Source organism: Crocodylus porosus, unplaced genomic scaffold, assembly GCF_001723895.1.
Source record: "Crocodylus porosus isolate Cpor-Errol unplaced genomic scaffold, CroPor_comp1, whole genome shotgun sequence".
NCBI classification, from domain to species: Eukaryota; Metazoa; Chordata; order Crocodylia; family Crocodylidae; genus Crocodylus; species Crocodylus porosus.
In genome coordinates, this window is record NW_017728948.1 from 66,829,805 (window position 1) to 66,850,778 (window position 20,974).

A 20,974-nucleotide genomic window follows, 5' to 3' on the forward strand; every position below is an offset into this window, starting at 1 on the left:
GGTGGCAGCTGCACACCGAGTGCAGGGGGGGTGGCGGCACATGGAGAGACAATAGCACAGAATGGTGGGTGGCGGCAGCAGCCGCTGCGTGCTAGCTTCCCCCCTGCTCCGCCCCCGCATTCGGCCAGAAATTCCAGTTAATAGAGTATTCTGGCTTATAGAATGCCGGCGAGATGGGATTTTACTGCATCTCTGAACTGGTAGTGGGAATCGTGTAAACATTTATGTTACTTGTAACTGAATGCAACATTACATTTCTACCCAAAAATATATGGCTCTGCAAAATCTATTTTTAAAAAAAGAAAAAAGTAAGTACATGTTCCTGATGCCTTGATCATCTAAGGAAGAATGCTATGGCATGTGTGCAATGAAGTTGGGCTATGTTGCTTTCATCCAGTCTCCTCTTGCTGTTGTTTTTTTTTTCAGAATTGAGGAGAAATGAATTTTCCTTCCCACCACAGGAGGAGAAAGGGCAGTGACTCTACTTTTGTAGCAGGCGATTTTTGAAAATCTAGTCTACTCTGATAAAAAGTGTTCTATAGTCCCAAGTCCTGTAGTATCATGATATTGAAATGAGATTTTTCATCAGTCTGTCATGCAAGCAGAGTTTAATTATGATATACATAAATGCCCTATGAAGTTAGAACAATCAAGATATAAATCAAGAAGGGAGGAAAACTACTGCTAGTTCATGACTGTGGAATAGTAAAACAAAACACCCAAAATACCATCAACAAAAATTGTTCTACTGCAAGACTTACGGCTATCATAGCATATGTTGCCCAGGGCACGTCCTGTTTGTAGCAGCACTTCCTGGTCTTTGCAATTTAAGAGCTGCACCAGTGGAGGGATCAGCCCAGCATCCACACATGGGTTCCGCATAAACTCTGCAAACAGGAGAGAGAGATTTTAAAGTCTAGAGTTATGGGTTTGAACCTTTGAAGTTGGTTTAGAAGTCTTCCCCCAACACGTGTCTGTCTTTAACAGACTTTAATTTTAATCTGAGTTTGAAGCTCTTTCATTGTATGAGAATAAATTAATGCATGGTGAAACGATCTGGTTCTTGAAAAGAAAAATAAACTTCTTGAGAACATGCTCAAATTCAACATTCTGACTACACTTCTTCTGTTCCTCATTAATTTACCAGGAATCAAGCAGATTTAATTGACTTTCTTGTAAACTAATTTCACATCCCCCCAAACAATCACTAAGCATGTTTGAGGAACAATAACAAAAGCAGGAAAAAACATAATACTGGCAACAATGATTCTCTGGCTTGCAAAGTAAATGAAATTTAAACCACTGAATTGCAAAAGAGCAGATCTAAGACCACAGCATTAATCCTCCAAACTGAACAGCCTTATCTGTTTTGCTATATTATCTTAATTAAATGAAAACAGAAGTAGAAGCCCATTTCAAAACACCTGAAAAGCTGCTAGTATAAAAATGAAATACAGGGATTGAAGATTGAACAGCAGGTTCATGGCAGGAAGTCTCAAAAAAAGTGAGAAAAGGGAGAAGCAAAAATGGCTACTTTAGCCCAGTGACTTAAGGTCAGTTTCCATAGACCAACTGGCCAAATGGGGAGTGGGGGGGCAGAGGATTAAAGTACAGGCAGTCTTCAACTTACAACATTTTGAGTTACAACATTTATAAACTGACACCCTGTTTCAACTTTATGACGTCAGTTTCAACTTTACAACGCTTGATCCAGTGCAAAGCCACACCAGCAAACAAGTTCGCTGAGTCACTCATCTCCCTGGAGAACATCTGTCCAAACTTCCTTGGACACTTTTTTTAAGAAAACAGACAAGACCCCAAAAAACCTGCAGCCAAGACTCCTGAGAAGACTCCAGCCAAGAACCCTTCAAAAAGTCCAGCAAAGTCACCTAAAAGAAGTCCTTCCAAATCAATATGATTGGTATTTACAATATAAATACTTTAACGTAGCTATATTACTCATCTATAATTGATTGAGTACAAAATTCTGGGGTATTTTTTGTGAAAACAGGGTATCAGGCCTTGGTTGAGGAACCAATCCCCCATTTATAACATTGTTTCTTATGAGAAAATTGGTTCTAAGTTACAACATTTCGACTTAAGATGCGGTTTTCAGGAACCAATAGTGTCGTAAATCTGAGGACTGCCTGTAGTGGCAAATTATCTCTTGAAATGTCTTTCCCAAACCTCTTTACCTCTTTATTTTTCAGACCTCTTGAAATAGAACAAGCCAGAATATACAATTTTCTTAGGGGGGAACAGGAGGGAGGAAACTGTCAGCTTTTTTAGTTATAGGATCTGTATCAATTACTCCCCTAATAGTGATTCCAGGAACCCAAAGATGCATAACACTTATTTTCTACATGCAACTGTTTACATATTCCACACATCCAAAGTAATAAGCAAATCTTTATACAATAGTCCATGAAGTATCCCTGCATCTAAAGTCCCATACTTGTCACAAGTAATCTGCAGTGTAAATTTTTCTTAACATTAACACAGATTAAATTCCCCAGTTTCTTGTATAGATAAAGATACATGGTAGTCTTAAAAATAACAGTACACTTGTCTAGATGACACAAAAGTAATCGCCAAAACAACAGCCCTTCTTACCCTCTGTCCCTCAAACAACCCAGTGTTTTAAAACTGGTACATAACTGCTCTGATAGGATGAACAGAGTGGGCCTATGGGTCTAATGTCAGTATTGCAGTGCAATCTTTTACACCATTGTTGTTCCCCCTTTTTATCCTACTTTCTGCTTCAGCCCAGTTTTCTTCATTACTTCTTTTCTTCTCCCTCCTCTCCTTCCCTCTCTGCCTCTTGACATCATGACAGAAAATGAGAGCAGGGTGGCGTTAAGCAAGAAAGGAGTTTAAGAGTGAAGATCAAGTGTATGTTTAATCCAAAAGGGAAACTGGCAAGGCAGTGGTGTGATACACCACAAGAGGGCTTTGATGTCTGAGGCAATGGGGTCTAAGAATCATCTCTGCAGCAGTATTCTGAATGGGTTATGAGTGGGGCAACACTACCTTTGTTAATATGAGACCTAAAGATGTTGCAATGGTTGAGATGTGATAAGAATTTTAGTTATGCAGATGGAGAGAAGAGATCATATATTAAAGACATTATGCCAAAAAAATTTACAAAATTTAGAACAGTGTAGATGAGAGGACATAAAGAGAAGTCACCAAAAATAACAGTTAGGGTATGGGCCAGGTAGGTTGATTGTGTTGTCTACAGCAATCAAGATAGATGGTAGAGGGATGGTGTGAAGAAGAGAAAGAGCTGTTTTAATTACCTGGAGCTTGAGTTGACAGCCTGACACCCCTAAGGAGATGTCAGATAACCATCTCAGTATAAAGATGGTAGTTGATTTCATATTTTCAGTGGAGATTACTCTGAGATAAAGGGGGAAGAGAAGGAGACCAAGGAACGTTCCTTGTGGAACCTCCACAGAAAGCTGAAGGATGGATGAGGAGCAGACAGAGAGAGAGAGAGGAGGAGGAGGATGAGAAGACAAATTTACAGAACTCATGCTAGAACAAGAGGAGGTACATGGTTGATGGCCTGGAAGGCAGTGAGACAGGTCAAAAAGGATGTGAATGGAAGTCTGATGCTGAGATATAGCTAAGAGGAGGTCATTAGTAACTTTAGTGAGAGAGGTTTTACTGAAGTGCCCAGGGTGGAGGACAAGTTACAGAGGGTTTGGATGGAACTGGAGTAGAAGAACTGCAAGGAGTGACTGCAAAGAATATGCTCAGTCACCTTAAAAATGAAAGAGATACAGAGATGTAGTTGGGGAGGAAAGAGTGGTCAAAGATAAGACAGATCAAAGTCTTTATGGTGAGGAAAAAGAGCCAGAAGAGAGTGAATAGTACGGAAGAATAAAGATAGATCTGAGGGAAGATCAGTTGGTACAGGATTACCAGGGCAAATGGAGAGGTTAGAAAGCAACAGTAAGAAACTTCTACATCTGTACAGGAGGAAAAAAGATGGACAAGATGGAAAGGAAGTCAAACAAGGCAGGGTAGTGGGGTTGGGAGGGAACTGGGAGTTGGTCTCCTTGTACGTTGCCAACTGGAACACAGACTGGGCGTCAGCAGGCCCATCCTTCATTTCTTGTAGCCTGACCCAAAAGCTGTGTGGCATGACCCAAAGAACTAATTTAAAATCTCTGGCCTCTCCTTAAAGTGATCTGACACCGTGGTGAAAACTGATAATAGAGGTATTTGTATTCCAGAGGAGGACAAGGGAAATGGACGTGCTTGGTACTTCCTCAAATCCAATCTAAATAACTATTCTACCAATGGACAGAAAATCCAAACAGAAAATCCAGCCCATCCCACTTCCAAAAGCATTGGGGACTGTAAATAATTTCAAAGGGCTTTGATTTGATCCTGGCTAGAAGAAACTTTACAGGAACTTTATGAAAAAGTTAGGAGATATCTTGTATGATGAGTAGCTTCTCTTCTGAATGCATTAATATCCAATAAAGCAGTTTAAAAGGAGACTTGAGAGATATTTGCTATGATACTAAGGAATTTAGGTTCTTGAGATATGGGCAGCAAATAAGACAAAGGAAGACAGCAAATCTTTGAATAATATTTTCTAATATAAATATTAGGAATTATGAATCTTTTAATTAACTTATTAGATGCAAAAAATATATGATAGGGTTGGTGGGATTACTCATCTAAAACATTATTTTTTTGAGAAATAAGTTTCATATGTATTCTGATATGTCAGTTTGGTACGCGTGTGTTTTATGCAGATTTTTGACATTTAATTTACTTCAAACACTTTCAATAACTAAGGTACAAAATAATGTATTTGATTCCTTTCATGTTTTTCTGACTCTAAATCCTTCATCTGTAATTTTACTTCAAAGCAGCAAAATTCCAGGAAATACTTTTGGGATGTTTAAAAAGATGGTATACGTAGATTATAGACTCTCTGTTAAAGATCTAGACACAGCAATATTCTTGGACTTTTAGATCTGACAGCTTTACTGAACCATAAGATAAATTAGGAAAATTGGATTTTTATAGAGTATGACTTTTTTCTGAATGGAATTTTAACTGAGTAGAAAAAAAATGAGTTAAATATTTAGGATTACAGGCATATCAGAAAACAACGCTTTGGTTAACATTTCTATTAAATCATCTCACCTAAATCAAATACAGGGAAGAGTGATTTGGGCATATGCAAATGACTTCATCTCTCCTTAGGGAGAGAAGTAAACTTTAAGTCAGATTTATTTCATTTCTGTCAAAATAATCATTAAAAGAATGCTTAACATTCCAATTCAACTTGAACAGAAGGAGTAAACCAACAATCTGTCTTCAAACAAGAAGCCAGTTTTGAACCACTGTGTAATATATTCCCTGAAGAAGAATGTGTTTGAAAAATCTGCAGAGGGAAAGCAAGAGCTGCCAGGCCCTCCAATAGGCAGCAGATGAGAAACACCCTTCCCTCTGCTTCTTGGTTTCTCCTAGGGGCAGAGCTATTTGCAGTCTATAACTCTTCTCTGTAACTCTGAGTATGAAAATGGAGCCAGTTGAGGAGTATGAGAGTTCAAGTACATCTCCCCTTCTCTTCCCTTTTGGGGGTTCAGGAATTGGCTCCTATCTGCAAGACCGATTTCATTTCTTCCCCATGCCCAAATATTGTGACAGGTATGGACATAATTTCACTCAAGTAATGTTTAGCCTTTTTACAACTCTCTTCATAGTTACACAGCAACATGTAGCCACATAAGTCCCCTACGTGTCTAGGTGACTAGTGGTTTCTAGCTATGTACGGTCTCTATGTGGCTACGGCCATTCTAATAGATAGCTGTAGCTATCTACAGCCCAATGCAACCAGAAAAATGTGGTTGGTCAGATGGACTGGCTAATTGAACTCTGTCTCCAGTGCAGGAGAAGCTGCTGAGTGAGACTGTGCTTCTGCATGGGGTGCTCCGTGACCCTCCCCCAGCTGCATCATGTGCTGTGCCTTGAGCCTGTGAGAAAAACTGAGGCAGGAGGTCACTTCCAGGCCCCTTGCAGTACCTACCTCATCTCATATCTCTCCTTTCAGAGACACTGAACCAGGGAACCCAACTGGCTTCTGGATGGAATCCACAATGTGCAGGTAGCAAGCTCCCAGTCAAAGCTTCCCATCTTGCCTGCCTCTGCCTTTCCTTTAACAGACATGACCTTGCCCACACAGAGATCCCTCTACTTTTTTTTGAATGGACTCTACTTGGAGTCCACTGGCATCCTGTGGTGGGCCAGTATCGGGTGCTCCTGCACTGAGCCACCCACCTCACTGCACCCGACCACCTTCCAGGTGTCACCCACCTCACTGCACCCGACCACCTCCAAGTGCCTCCCTGGGGGTGCCTCACGTCTGGCCGACCCCCTTCCTGGAGCACACCCGCTAGCCTTGGGATAACGCCACCACCACCCAGGGTCTGGACTGAACCTGGCTGTGCCCCCTGGAAAACTCAGGTCTAGTAGCCCTTGAGGGTACTCAACCCACTTCAAGAACTTGGGGTGCTTCCCTCAGTCTGAAGCACAAACAGTAGTCTCCCTTAGTCAGCTGAACCAAGGGGACCCCAAGGCATAATCTAGACCCATTCCCAATAAGTCTCCTAGGCTAGGTACAAAGGAGAACTTTACTGGATACAAGGAGTAGGTTTGGAATAGGGTACAGGATAGAGCAAACTGGCGTGGCTGGGTAGCCTTTGATTACGCATCTGGTTACTGTATGCTATATATCTAGTTAGATCTCAGGTAGCTTACCCAAGAGTATCATCCAGAGGCAGGTGGAAATTCCCTCTGGAGGCAAGCAGTTCACAGATCATGAGTTTCAAGAAAGAAAGCAAGTTTCAGATGGTCCAGCTTTTCTCACTGAGGCTTTTCATCATGGCCTCTGTACCTCCTCCTGGGCAGTCCTTAACTTATATAGACCTTCTGACCTCATTTACTTGGTCCAATGGAGACCAGCACCTGCCAGCTGCCAGCCAACCAATTTGAATGCATCGCTGGTTGCTGGGTAGACTGGCATTGCTCAGAACAAAAGGGAGATCAAGCCCCTCACCCAGGTATGTGATCCCAGTCACGTAGGCAGAAGGAGCAGGTTTCCCCCCTCCCTCAGGAATATATCCAACTCAGTTTACCTAAAGAGATGGGATGTCTGCCCTTTGCAGGGAACATGTTAACCATTGTCACAGGGCAGAGTTTTTGGGGAAAGACATAGGTGGCATTCTGCCACACATCCCACAGGCAGTCCTGCTCATTGGGGAGGGTAGATCTCAAAGACCCTGTCCCCAATCAGCTTCTCAAGATGCTTCATCTTTGTTAACTGTTTGAGGACTAGGACCTCACATCATCAAGTTGTGGGTGAACCCACAGCAGGCGAATGTGAGCTGTGGCATCAAGGCTCCCATTTTTTGAAAGTCTGGCCATCCCTCTTGCCAAATCTTTTAAAGACAGCCTGACATTGATGCTGGGCTGTGCAGCCAATGGGAGTCCCGTGATTACGCACAACATCTACACAGAAATCTATTACCCTTTTCATAGGTATTACTGAAAGTCTATGCCTTAATATTTTTACTCAATAAAATACATTTCAATTGTTTAAAACGATAACAAACAGAATAAAATTAAAGACTAATATTCCATTGACCAAATGCTGCTTTCACATATTAGCAAATGGATAAATGAGCACTAAAGAAATCTAGTGGTAACAAAATATTGACAAGACAAAAACAGAAAAGGGAGAGATGAAAAATATCTAATTTACAAAATGAAAACATAAATGAAGTAAAACATACTGACAAGTGAGGTGCAAAACTGAAGATGTTCCAGCAGAAAAGTTCTTGTGGAAAACCTCACCATTTTTGGCTACTTCTGCTATGATGTTAGCTACTTTTGCCGTGCTGGAAGACTGTGGAGTCAACAGACTTGCAAACACCTGGAGAATCCCACTTTTCTGGATTTTTTCACTTGTCTCAATATCTGAAAAACATCACACAAAAATGACTTGCATAACAATTTACAGCCTTTCTGGTTTTTGTTTTTAAAGAGAGGAGACTAAACATTCAAAATCTCCACATAAAAATATAACTTAGATCTAACTCTTACATAAAAGGTAAATTTCACAGCAACATAAAAACAAAGGGTGATGTTTCAGTGTTCATTTGACATAGTGACATGATGACATTTAACTCTTGCCAAAGAGCTTTACCATTTCAAAGCACTTAACAGGAAATCCCTATGAGGTAACGTGATTAAAAAAAAGTATGATCCTCCTCATTTTACACAGAGAAAGGGAAAGTACTGCAGTCAGAGTGACGGGATGAAACCCTGACCCAGGCCTGAGAGGCAATAAAGTACATGGGAGCCCAATGTGTTTGTAAAAGTATAAAGACAACACAATGGCCTGATCTGGGCGGGGTGGGGGTGAGAGCAGGACTTAGTTCAAATACAGGTGAGCTAATAGACAACTGGGATTTGGGGAACCAGAGAGCTATGCAGATCCTGGGCCTAATCCCTGCTCTACATGCTTGCCACTGTGCTGGGAATTGTTGTGCTAAGGCTGTAGGATTTCTCATGCAGATCCAGAGAGAAGGGTCAGAGCCCCATCTGTCATGTTGAGAATCAAGGGTTTCAAGATGATCTCTTCCTTCTAGTTCCTGAGAGGGTTCTGCTCCCTGATAGCCCCACCTCACATCCCTGGTAATAACATTGTTACAGAGCTCAAAAACATAGGGAATTTAGACTGCAGTCAAGCAAAAAAGCACTGTATTCTAAATGTGTTATCTTTCTGCTTTCAAATATTTTTTCCATTTCAGATTAACAAATATGTTACATGTATGATGAGATGGCAGTGGCATTTCAGGTCATTTTGTACATGCAATGTGAATCCTGTTATATTTCACCATTCCTGCCACAAGTTGTCATGTTCTCCAACACTGTTTGCAAGATGCAGAGCAGGACGTTCTTGTGCAAAGCAGAATAAATCCATCTAAACTGAGTCTCTTCTTGCTTTTCCAGAGGTCTTGTCTACAAGATGTGCAACATCCCCACCTCACTTTCAAACAGATGTAAAACTTGCCAGGAATCAGGGAGACCCGAGAATAGAGCATGAGGTAAAAACCATGCCTCTAATAGACCATAAGACACTTCAGTGCTTAAAAATAAAGTTAACTTAAGAATCATGTATTGCAATTTTCCTGTACAATGGTTCTGAGAGCTCAAAATAAGCGGGAGGAGTAGAGGAGAACACAACAATGTACTTTATACTTATGTGCTATGTTTTAAATCAGGATTTGAAAGGGACGGTTATTATTAACTTGGCATAGTGGAACCTGTGGCAGTGGAAACTTAAGCTTAACTGATTGATATTTTAATTAAAACTATTTCCCCCCACAAACCAGCAAGAGCTTGCCATATCCCAATTGGGTAACCTGCAAGTTTACATAAGGAGAGAAGAGCCCTGGATTCAAATTCTGGCTTTGTCACTAACTGCACATGATCTTGGGAAATTATTCTTTTGCTCAAATTCCTCACCTATATTATGTTGATATAGCCAAATGAGGAGGGATCAACAGAAGCTTAATTAACTGCCATTTAGAAATGCTTTCAACAAGTAACACAAGATAAATTAATATTTTTTTATTTATTTACAAGCTTACATATTTGCATGTTTTCAAATACATCAGCAAACCTTTTGCCATCACAACATAATATTAATGATCTATTTGGAAGCTGTTGCAAATTGTCCAGTTTTGAGACATAATGTAAGTTTTACAGGTGAGCTTTCCCAGTATGCATGTAAGGATGAAAAAATTTTTATGTGTAGAAAATTCACATCAAAGCTAAACGCAGCCACAAGAAAAAATTTTTGTGAATCCACTGGTTACCAGACCCCTTTGATTTCAGTACCCAAATTATAGAAAACAAAACTGGAAATGTGGATTTCTACTGACATACCATTTTACCCACAATTAGTAGGCAGGAAGCATTACTGTGGTCTCTCCTGCCATACTGCTGAGATGTACTGTATCCAGTTTTATTTTATGGTGTACAGTTTGATGTATTCATTATTGTGCAATGCATAAATTACATAAATAGAATAAAATATGTCCTGCAAGAAGTGGGGAAAATAAAATTGAATGTTTCTCCAGGCAAGCTGTGTGTAGTAGATAGGCCCTGATTTATTTGACTGAGATTAGGAAGTACCAATAAAAATATGGTCCCAGGCTAAATAGACCTCTGCTGGAAATTGGAATTAGCAATTCTGCTACTGGTCAAAAAAGGATGCAAATAGAAATAATATCTTGGGTCTTCTCTTATTCTTGAGCACTACTGGAACCCTACTGCCTTCCTTTTTCTCCACTCCACTAGCTCCCATGATCCAGATGGGATACTGCACTAGGAGTATATCTTACAGGCTGTATTACAGTATAGAGATATCCAAGGCAGCCTTAAATAGGGTAGCGTGGATTCTGGAAGTCATCTGGCTGTGGCAGCACGGAGGTTAATGTATTCTGCCAAGAAAAATGCTGCTCTTGGGCCAACATTCATTATCTGATTATAGAGCAAGAACTGTGCCTTGATACAGGCCATGAGAAGAGTAGTGACAAAATCAGGCTATTAAGTACAAATGATAATGCTAATTTCTCTGAGCTTGATCTCTTGGAAGTTCTTGGGCTCTCCTTGTTCACTGAGAAGCAGGATAAATTACGCTGAACAGAGCTCCATCCTGCCATGGCTGGATGGCTTCCCGAATTCACACATGGGCATCTCTGCACAAGACCTACCCTACAATTCCTCAACCATGAAGACAGTGGGTAACTGGTTATGATGTCCAAGCATGCTTCTGGGTCACAGGGTGCATAGTCATTCAGAACTCCATTCCACAACACATCTGCCAGTCTCTTACAGCAATTACATGATCAGAACATGTTGTACTTTTGCCACCAGCTAAAAGACACACACTACTTTCAGCCACTCCAAGGCATTCTGCCTGCTTAAGTCCTACTTGGACAGAACACAACAAAGCATTTCCACTTATCCACTACTGCTCTGCACAGACTATATTCATGGGAGAAAGGTTGCAATTTAGCCTACTGATGCATGTATAAACTCATTCAAAATTTAAGTAGAGCACAGTATTGTGGGACAATACATTTTAGCAGAGAACACTTATTAATCTAAAAATACAGGTGTTTAAAGCACATCTTCTGGGAAAGGCATATCTACGGTACATACAAGTATAAGGGACATCTTTACAACATCATATCTGTTATCCTAAACAGAAGGCAGGGTGGCACCTTAGAAACTAACTGGTTCAGAGAGGCATAAGCTTCCGGAGGCCACAGCCTGCTTTGTCAAATGCTATAAACGGACTTGCAGAAACTAGGGGTTCTACAAAGAAGGGGATTTGAATAGGATAGGGGCACTGGTAAGAGAGGCAAAGAAGGGTTAACTAGCTTATGCCTCTCTGCAGCATTTAGTTTCTAAGGTGCCACTCTGCCTTGCCGTCTGACTGACTTTGGACTAACACAGCTAACTACCTCTCATTACCCTAAACAGTCCTATTTGCAACAATCTACTTCCTAGCTCAATTTTTCAGTTTAGAGTTCATCACATTAGTCTCCCAGTAAAAATATTAAAGGAAAAAGACCTATGAGCTGAAGCACAAAAATGAAATTTAAGCCACTTCCTTAAAAAATCTGGATTCAGGTAAAGGATTTAATGAAATAAAGAATGGCATCAGGCCATTGAAACATTCTGGGCGTTGTTTTTACCTGACTATAAAAAAAGGGCTCATTTAAAAACCTACAAATGAAGACTCATGTCCGACATTTCTACTCCATATTTCATGATGGCTTTTGTTGTCAAGAAAGAAGGCCCCAACAACAAGCAAGCTATGCATCATTCTATTGAGCAGAAGTTGGTATCAATGGAGGAAAATCTCCAGTCAGTCCTCACTTGACTGCTGGGCCAGGTACTCCCCCTCAATTCAGACACTGCTGGTAGAGACTGTGGGCATATGGCTGTGGAAGAAAGGGATATGCAGGGCTTTTTGAGGGTGTGTGATTTTAGAAGCAAGAAGCAGACAGGAGGCAGGACTATAGAAGGCAGGAAAGATAAGTAGCTAATCCATGCTTTTTTTGGGGGTGGCCAAAGGAATATCTCAGGGTTAACTTTCAAAAGTATGCATTAATAAAACTCATAGTTTCTTCACAATTTTAAGCCCACCTGCAGGACTCACTCAAACCAAAATCATGACAGCTAATATTTGTAACTGCAGGCACAACAACAACAACAAAACCCCCCAAATGAATAATTTTCTTCTCTCTCTTGGGTACTGAGAGCAAGCATGGGTTAGCTGATGGTTCCTCATGGCAGATATCAGCAGAGATGGGAAAGGGGATTAAGGGGTCTTAAATGACACATAAGGGCCATGGAGGGTAGGTCGGATTTTTATTCATTCTGGGCATACATTTGGGCTGAGCATTTGCATTGCAGTATTTCCAGTACAATATTAAAACCACTTATTGTGTTTTTCCTCCCACAGAGCCGCAAGCTTTTGGAGATGATGTTCCAGCAGTTGTCAGAGGCCAAGGCCCCCAAACAACCTTGCATGTTAAGAAAAATAGTGGTTTTCCAGAACTACAGAAATGCGGATGTTTTAAAAGCAAAAAATTATCTATTAATTTTTCTTCCTGTTTGTTCCCTGGGAAGGCAGAAGAGGAGGCTAATTTGTTTTTCTGGCTGGGGGTATGATTAATATTTGTAAATAGGATGGCCCCACTAGCTGCTAGGCTCTTTCCACACTTGGGGGGTTGAGTAAATGTCTGCACAGTTAAAAATAAAACCATAATAAATCTTAAGTGTAATGTTTTCAGGTTGTCTGCTGCCTTCTTGGTGCCATCACGCCTTTTAAAGTGGGCCAAGACCACCTGAATGATATTCCTACTGCTTCTAGGTCTATAGACAGCAGAGAAGCAAGTAATGGGCAGAGCCAGTGTCTTCCACATTAGACCTTCTGGAGGGAAATAAGAGGCATTGCTACCCATATTCTAACTGGTTAGCCAGAGCCAACCATTATCTCTCTCTTACCTAAATTATTTATATAATCCACTTCCCATCTATTAAATTGGTCCTAAAAATCTGGCACCATAGACAGCCTGGCATTACAAACGCAATCTTTATATTCCCTTTACTGTGCATAAGTCTTGACTTGAGATGTTTTCTTTTAAGCTCTAGTTTTCAGCCTCTATACATGTACCCACTGTCCTTCTGGAAACCAGCACAACCTTTAAGTACAGAAGAAAAGCATAGCTGTAAATAAAACTAGGTACTGTACTTACAAAGTGTCTTAAAAAAAAATCAACTTCACTCCACATGATGTGATGCATTAAAGTAACAAACTAGCAAAAATGGAAAACAGGACTGAGGCAAAACCTGCTGTCTGAAACTTCTCTCATTTTGATATTAGGGTAAGAGTGTGTTAGATGTGTCCACTGTGTGATCTTATTAATGTCATAACAGCATGATTAAAATGTCAATATCCTGGCTTCATGGTTTAGGCAGAGCCTGAAGAGGGAGGAATACAGGGTATGGGTAAGAAATTATAGTTAGAGCTCCAAACTGAGACGTGGATTACAAGTGTCAATAGACTGATTAATCATTATCAAGTAATAATAATGACTGTAGGAAACATCTAACGAGACCCTCAAATTAAACTGGTTAACTCTCTCCTGCTCTTGGCTGTATTTCCTATTAAATGCACATTTCACACTACATTTCTCTGTCATTTCCACCATTCTCAAGTGAAAGAACTAAAAACAGGGGTGTGGGAAAGAAATTTAGAAGTGTTGCTACTTGGCACCTGCCAGTAAGGAGAAAAGTAATGGAACTCGCTCCTGCTCCCTTTGCACAATGAGATTTAGTTACACTATTCACTGTACTTTGTTGGGGAATGCATTGTAATAAAAAGAGCTTAGAAGAGTGGTGCTCAACCTTCTGGCCCCATGGGCTGGATGAGATGCACAAGGTTGACCTGCATGGGGTTAGCACTTGATCTTGTAATGGAGGGACCCTGAGTGTCAGCCCGACTACACGGTGAAGCAATCTACCACACAGGACTATATCATTCAACTCTCAGGGCTCCCCATGGTTCTGGAAATTTGACAGCGAGGGAGTGACAATTAATGCTGTCACTGCTCCCCCACTGCCAGATTTTCGAAGCTGTGGGAAGTCCCACAGGCTCGAGATGGCCAGAGCTGTAATAGCTGTTATGTACTATATCTGCAAGGATGCTGTATAAGGCTCTTCCAAACACTGCAGAAATGACCTTGGTTTTATAATGGGCTCCCCCCACCCAAACATCAGAAGAAGAGGGTGAATGCACAAATAAGTTATGACAAGCCACATGTAAGATGAAAGAAAACATTCCACTTGCTCTTTTAACAGGGGAGAAGGGGACTAAGTAAAAATTACATATGGTGTGGGCTCATACTGCAAAAAAACCAGACTTGTGCAGCTTAGCACGTATATTCCTAGTATACTGACTCTCACAAGAAACACTGCACATGGCTGACTTGCATTAGCTTTATAGCTTTTTCTTTACCCCATCAAATCTAGCTCTAGACTGACCAACTGAACATAAGAAATGGGTCCTAATGAACATCAATAAATGTGGGGATCATAATTAAAACTGGATATTGTCAGATTTTGATTGGTGTATCTTAACCTAAAAGAAAGCCCTGTTCATAGAGATCCATTTTTACAGAAAAATTCCCCTCCCCCTTATAAAATACAAATTAAAGAAATTACTCTTTGTATGCAGAAAGAAATATAAACAAGAGTTCCTCTTGATATAACTTCTCCCAATTAGCTATGCACCTGTCTTAGCTGTGGGAATGTTTCCAAAAAGAGAAAGTGTCTGCTTTCTGTTCTGCCTCCTTCAGCAACACTTATTTTTAATCAAGCAAAAAAGTGGAAAATGTCTTATTCAGCATTTTCTTTAGAGAAGAGAAAAGACAAGCCCCAACTTGTCTAACACCTTATAAACTCTATCCTAAGATTAAGAGGGATAATGAAGATGACAACCATCCCTTTAAATTGGTGGGGGTCACCCCTTTTGGCAGGCATACCATAAATTAGCCCTACACGTGCCCTAAGTGCCACTCCAGTCTTTTTCCCTTACCCAATCTGCTAATCAGCTTTCTGCTCCCTGTCCTGTGCTCCTTGACCAAGCTGCTCCTCTGCTTTCTTCTCCCTGCCCTACCTGTCAGTGCTGCCTGTCCCCTCCCCAATCTGCTGTCTGCCATACAGAGAGGCCACGGGTTGACCATTCCTCCATATTCTCATTTAATTTACCATATTTACCTGGATACAAGATTACGCTGAATATAAGATGACCCCCATTGATTAGATTCTATATATGGAAAAATGATACATTTGTTATAATTTTCCAGGTATAGAATCTAAGTATTGGAGGGCTCTTGAATCCCCCCCACCGCTACAGCAGGGAAAGCAGTGGCTGGGGGGAATAAGGTGACCCTCTTGCCCTCTGCCCCCACCCACTATTTCCCCTACAGCCTCCCTTTCTGCACCCCTTGCTACCTGCACCCCCAACCCCCAGCTTTCTACAGCCTCTGCCTCTCCCCGGTTCCTCCTAGTTTCTGCCTCTTCCCCCTAAACCCCCCCCGCCTCTGTCCCTTCCCCCCACAGTCTCTGTCTCTTCTCCCCCTGTTTTCCCCAATCTCTGCTGCTTCCCCCCGCAAACTCCTCCCAGTCTCTGACCCTTCCCCTGCTGTCTCCCTGAAGTTTCTGTTTCTCTCCCCCCCACCCTTTACTGTCAGATGCTGCTTGGGCTGTTCCATCCTGAAGCATGGCACATGGAAGTTCAGCCCTCGTCTGGCCATGCAGCAGTGTTGGCCAGAGCCGAGTTGCACCTGACAATGAGGTGTGGGGCAGGAAGGAGGCAGCGGGTTGGGGGCAGAAGCTGCAGAGGAGAAGTGTGGGGGAGGAGGGGAGGAGTCAGCTGTGGATCTGACTGTGGCCCCAACCTGGGCTCAGAGTCAGAGCTGCAGCAGCCACCTGCTCTTCCCTCCACTTTGTAAGTGAATATAAGATGAGAGGCTTCTCCCTCATGTTGACTGGCGGGGGGGGGAAGGGAACCTCATATTTTGAGTAAATATAGTATATGCTCTTGCTTTTCATACTGCAGGGAAATATATGTATATTAGTACTTCATGGCTGCATCTACATGAGTGGCTGACTGTACATTCATTTAGTACTTATGCAAGGCAGTTAGTACTTAAGCAATTACTAAAATGACAGTGCAGTAACTGGTGTTACTGGACAGAACCAATGCTACACAGTTATTGTTAGCTAGTACTGTGCAGCAGCATTGGCATCATGGTTCATGCCTGGTGATGCTACGTTACCATAGCAATGAGCTACACTGCAGCAGCAAGTTGCTACAGCAACATAGCATCTTATGTAGATGTGTCCCATGGGTACCACACAAGGAAGAAACAAAAAAATGGTGAAAGCTATTCACACAGAGCTGTGATTCTTCCTTGTCCATCTGAACTGGATGAAAATCACTAGGAAATTACATTTCATGTGCAAAAGTTGGGGGAATGCTTTACTCTGAACCTCCCTTGTTTCCACCTGTTAGATTTGCTGTAAAACTTTGGGAAAATTATGTGATCTCACTACATCTCAGCTTCCCCATCTATAAAATGTATATAGGGTACATATTTTCTAAAATGTTTGCTTAAAATTTGGCTTACCATGAAATTCAAACCAGATCTGTAGACTACAAAATAGTATAAATGTTCTATATTTTCCTATTAATGAATCTTTTGTCTAGAGAATGCTTCAAAATCTCCTCAAACATACGGAGTAAATTTTGCTAACCCTTTATTTGGATATTAATTCCCTATAGCAAAATTTTTTTCTCAGTCACTTGAGAAAGCCTAAAAAGCTTTCACCACTTCCACTGATTAAAAAAAAAGGAGTTCAATAATTAAGAAGATCATATTTTAGTCATAAGCATATGGGATAGGACAAAGGATAAGCTTTCAGACTGAATTCCGAATTTCTTGACACCTGCATGCAATTTTTGCAAGGAATAATATTTTTTATTTGCCTTTGTATTGTGTATTAAAAATAATAGCTTTAAGAAGAAAATTTTGTCAAAGAGGCTTGAGAATTCATTTTTCTAATACTGACAGAGGCCTTAGAGCCCTAAGAATATATAATTTTTAAATCTTTATTTGGCAAACTGCATTCAAGAATACCATTTGGAATTTAACATTTGAATAAACATCATTTAAGTACTTGGCACTAGCTAAATACATCACCATTAATGGGAATTTATATTAAATATAACCCCACTAAGCAACAGTGATTATCATTCAGTATCGTTTGGCTAAGCCAGTTTCCTGGGAGAAATTCCAAAAAAAAAAAAAAAGAAAAGAAAAAAAAAGTCATCCTGATTTGATGTGTTCCAATTAAGCAGTGTATACTGTAATGATAATGCGCACGCATACACACACGTGCGCATGTACACACACATATATATATACTGGTGTACCACGTTGTTCCAAAACATTTTTCACATTATGCATATACAGTACCACTGAATTTTACCTTAAGTCACTGAAGTGACTTAAGATGTAATAAGCAGGCTCTTACAGTGGGAAAGAAAACATGTTACGCCATGATAATGAAGTAAAAACCTGTTCTATAAAAATGCATCATGGACTGTAACTTCTACAGGGGCATTTAGCTAAAAAAACTGCAGAATAAACTCAGTGGAGCTCAATTTACCAAACTTGCTGAGTCAAGCCTGTTAAAAGCTGAACCCATAACTCCCTGGAGAATAGATTTCTGCCATCAGCCGTACACTAGACACTTCTGCTGGTATAATAATGTCGGTTGGAGGTGTGATTTTTTATGACATTTTTATACCAGCAAAAGTCTTACTACAGATACAATGATGCTAGTAAAACGAATGCTTTCACTGGCATTGCTTAATTTATTTATGAAATAAGGATGAGCTACTCCAGCAAAAACACATTCTTGCCACTGAAACATGTCTGAAATAGAAGGGTTTGTCAGTATAGTGTTACCTATACAGATAAATCTTTTTAGTCCAGAATAACTGAATCCACTCCCTCTACCAGAGGCTGAAAGCTCTATTAGTGCTTTATATACCTTCTCTCATTTTCTTTTTCAAACTATTTGCTGTATAAAAATACTTGTGATTAAAGATTCCCCCCCCACCCCTGTCTATTCTTTTTGGCTCCCATTTGTTCTTTCTCCTTTTCAGTTTTGGCTTACGTTTAATTTCTCTGTCCCTCATTTCCTCTGTCTTCCATCTCTTTCATTTTCCTCTCCACCCCCTTTCCTCCTTGTTTTGAACAGAAGCACTGAGAGCATTACCCTGTGAAGCAATGATCAGGATTGAGCTATAACAGCCACTAAGTAGGCAGTAGCCAATGTTTCCAGTGTACGAAAAATGAGCTGGGTGTCAGCCTGAGTTAAGGCTGGTGGAGTCAGCAGAGAGCTCAGTGCTACTCTTGGTTTTTTGATTAGTTTCCCAGGAAAGCTAAGATTTTTGAATGTGCAAAATAAGGGTTCCAAGCCATGGATATCTCTTTGGTAAAACATAGCTCTCACCCCAGGCAGATTTTACAGCTTGCTTTTAGGTATAACATTGTTTTTCTGGAGGGCTGTAACCTATATAAATAATTTTGGATGTCTCAGTCCCTGCCTCAGCTTGCTGCTGGAATGCCAGGGCTTGGGTGCTGCTTCCCCATCCCGACCCTTTATTAGAGATTAAGTTTTCCACCCAAATGCAGTATCTTTCATAGGCACTTGTTTTTTAAGGCATCTAGTTTCTTTTCTAATGTTTCAATAGAGTTCCACAGCCCTATCTTAGCAATTCAGTCACATATGAGCTGATTTACATTTATTTTTTAATTTAATAGATATTGTGAACACTTTGCTGATCCCAGAAGTTACTTTTTTATGAGGTTTCCAATTGGCCATGATAAATAGGACAGCACATCTGCATGACTAGCGTGATCAAGGCAAATGCACTGTGGATCAGGGGATGGGGAAGAAGCGCACAATGCTGCCCATCCCCCAATGCACTGCTATCTCTGTCCTGGCAGCAGCTGGGGTAGGGAATGTGAGAGCAGCAGTGTGTGGGGAGGCAGCAGAGCAGGTCAAGGGGCAGGGCAGCATGATGAACATTAAGAACCTTTAGCACAAAGAGCTAAGCAGGTGCTCTCAACCCACAGAAGAGATGGAAGCAGCAGCAAATGACAGAAAGAAATGGAAGAGACTAGTTTCCACCTTATGTTTCAATGACAATGTGGAAAGAACGTAATATGATGGAATTTCCCATAATATACAGTAACAGGATCAGTGAGTGTGTGTTTATCTATAGATATCTGTATCTAAAGCCAGATTAGACCCACAAAATTTACCCTGGGGGAATGGACCCTTCATATGAATATGTCATCCAATCTCTAAGTAATGGAATACTGATGACTTCTATGGGACTAGCACCAATTTAGAAGGAATATGATATTCTTTCTTGGATCTTTTTAAGTATATTCTAACAAACCACTATTTTCTTTGCAGCAGAACACTGAGGGTGCCTTTACTGCCCTGCTTTATCTATGGCAAATTAGGATGCTTTCAGTGTTTTGGGGCATTAGGCCATGTAGTTGGGTAGTTGTGCAAGAGGGTTGTTCACATTGTTATAAGAACAGGTCTGACAGATGCTTGGATAGGATGGTTTAGGTAGGGGTGATCCTGCCTTGAGTGGGAGTTTAGACTAAATGACCTCCTAAGATCCCTTCTAGCCTTACTTTTCCATGATTCTATGGCTTCACAGAATACTCTTTATAGCAGGGATGTCAAACATCTGGCCCACCAGTCACTGGATCAGCCCCACATTCTGGCCTTAGCCCAGGGCCAGGCAAAATATGGCTCATGGGCTTGATCCGTCTTGCCAGGCAATTTCATCTGGTCCATAGGCAATTCACTATATCCCACCTGGCCCTGAGCTGTCCCTGCTGTGCTCACCTGAAGTCGAGCCGTGCTCACTCCCATGGGGCAGTGCATGCTATGCTCCTACCCTCGCTCATGGAATGGCACAGACCCTGCCATCACTCCCCCCTGCCCAACCAGGGGGGAGTGATGGCAGTGGCATGGGTGGGAGGTGTAGTTGTGGGTGGAGGAAGGGGAGGGTGGCAGGTGAGGGGGAAGGTAAGACAGCAGCAGAGGAAGGGCAGCAGCAGTGGTGGTGGGGGGGTGGTGGTGGTAGTGCAGTTGGCAGGCAGGTGGGGGGGGAGCGGCAGTAGTGGTGGGCAGGAGTGAATCAGCAGCTGGACAGGAACGCGGAGCCTGCGCTGGTGTCCTGGGGCCAGTGCTGGGGCCAGCGAGGACCCAGGGCAGCGTGGCAGGAACATGCCTGGCTCCATCATGTGGGGCTCGCATGTAGTTCCTGGTTTCTCTGCATGAGCTGTATGCCTCTGGTGGGGAGCCCCACGCAATGGTGCTGGTGGCCTAGCCCTGCTTGCTGCTATGCACAGGTCATGGAAAACAGCGGGGAGCTCCATACTATGGAGCCGAGCTGGCTTTATCTCTCTCTCTGCTGAGCCCCACGATCTGCGCAGCCAGCTTCATCGTGCAGAGCTCCCCCCGGTGGTGCAGGGCTTGGGCATGTGAGCCCCACACCATGGAGCCAACAACCTGATCATGTGCAGTCCTGGGGTTCACCGAAAAGATGCACTGCCAGGGGCCTCCGCCTGCTGCTGCTGGTGAGAGGGACTGTGTACAATGGGGAGGGGGGCATTTTATAGGGGGACCCACACACACCCCACTATACATACTCACCCACATCCGCCATGCAATCTTCCCCACATACACCCCCAGC

General features: G+C 41.8%; 1 protein-coding gene across 5 annotated transcripts in view; it reads right to left on the reverse strand.

Moving 5' to 3' along the window:
* The window catches only part of RAP1GDS1 (Rap1 GTPase-GDP dissociation stimulator 1), a 177,788-nt gene that overhangs the window by 66,211 nt on the left and 90,603 nt on the right, over positions 1 to 20,974 (reverse strand). For 3 of the 5 annotated variants that reach the window (XM_019552914.1, XM_019552912.1, XM_019552913.1), the window contains exons 3-4: positions 7,882 to 8,004; positions 762 to 887 (exon numbers count right to left, since the gene is read on the reverse strand). In XM_019552914.1, coding sequence (XP_019408459.1) covers positions 762 to 887; positions 7,882 to 8,004 — 249 coding nt within the window. Of the gene's footprint in view, positions 1 to 761; positions 888 to 7,820; positions 8,005 to 20,974 lie in introns of those variants that run through there. The other 2 variants (XM_019552915.1, XM_019552916.1) reach the window with 2 other exon arrangements.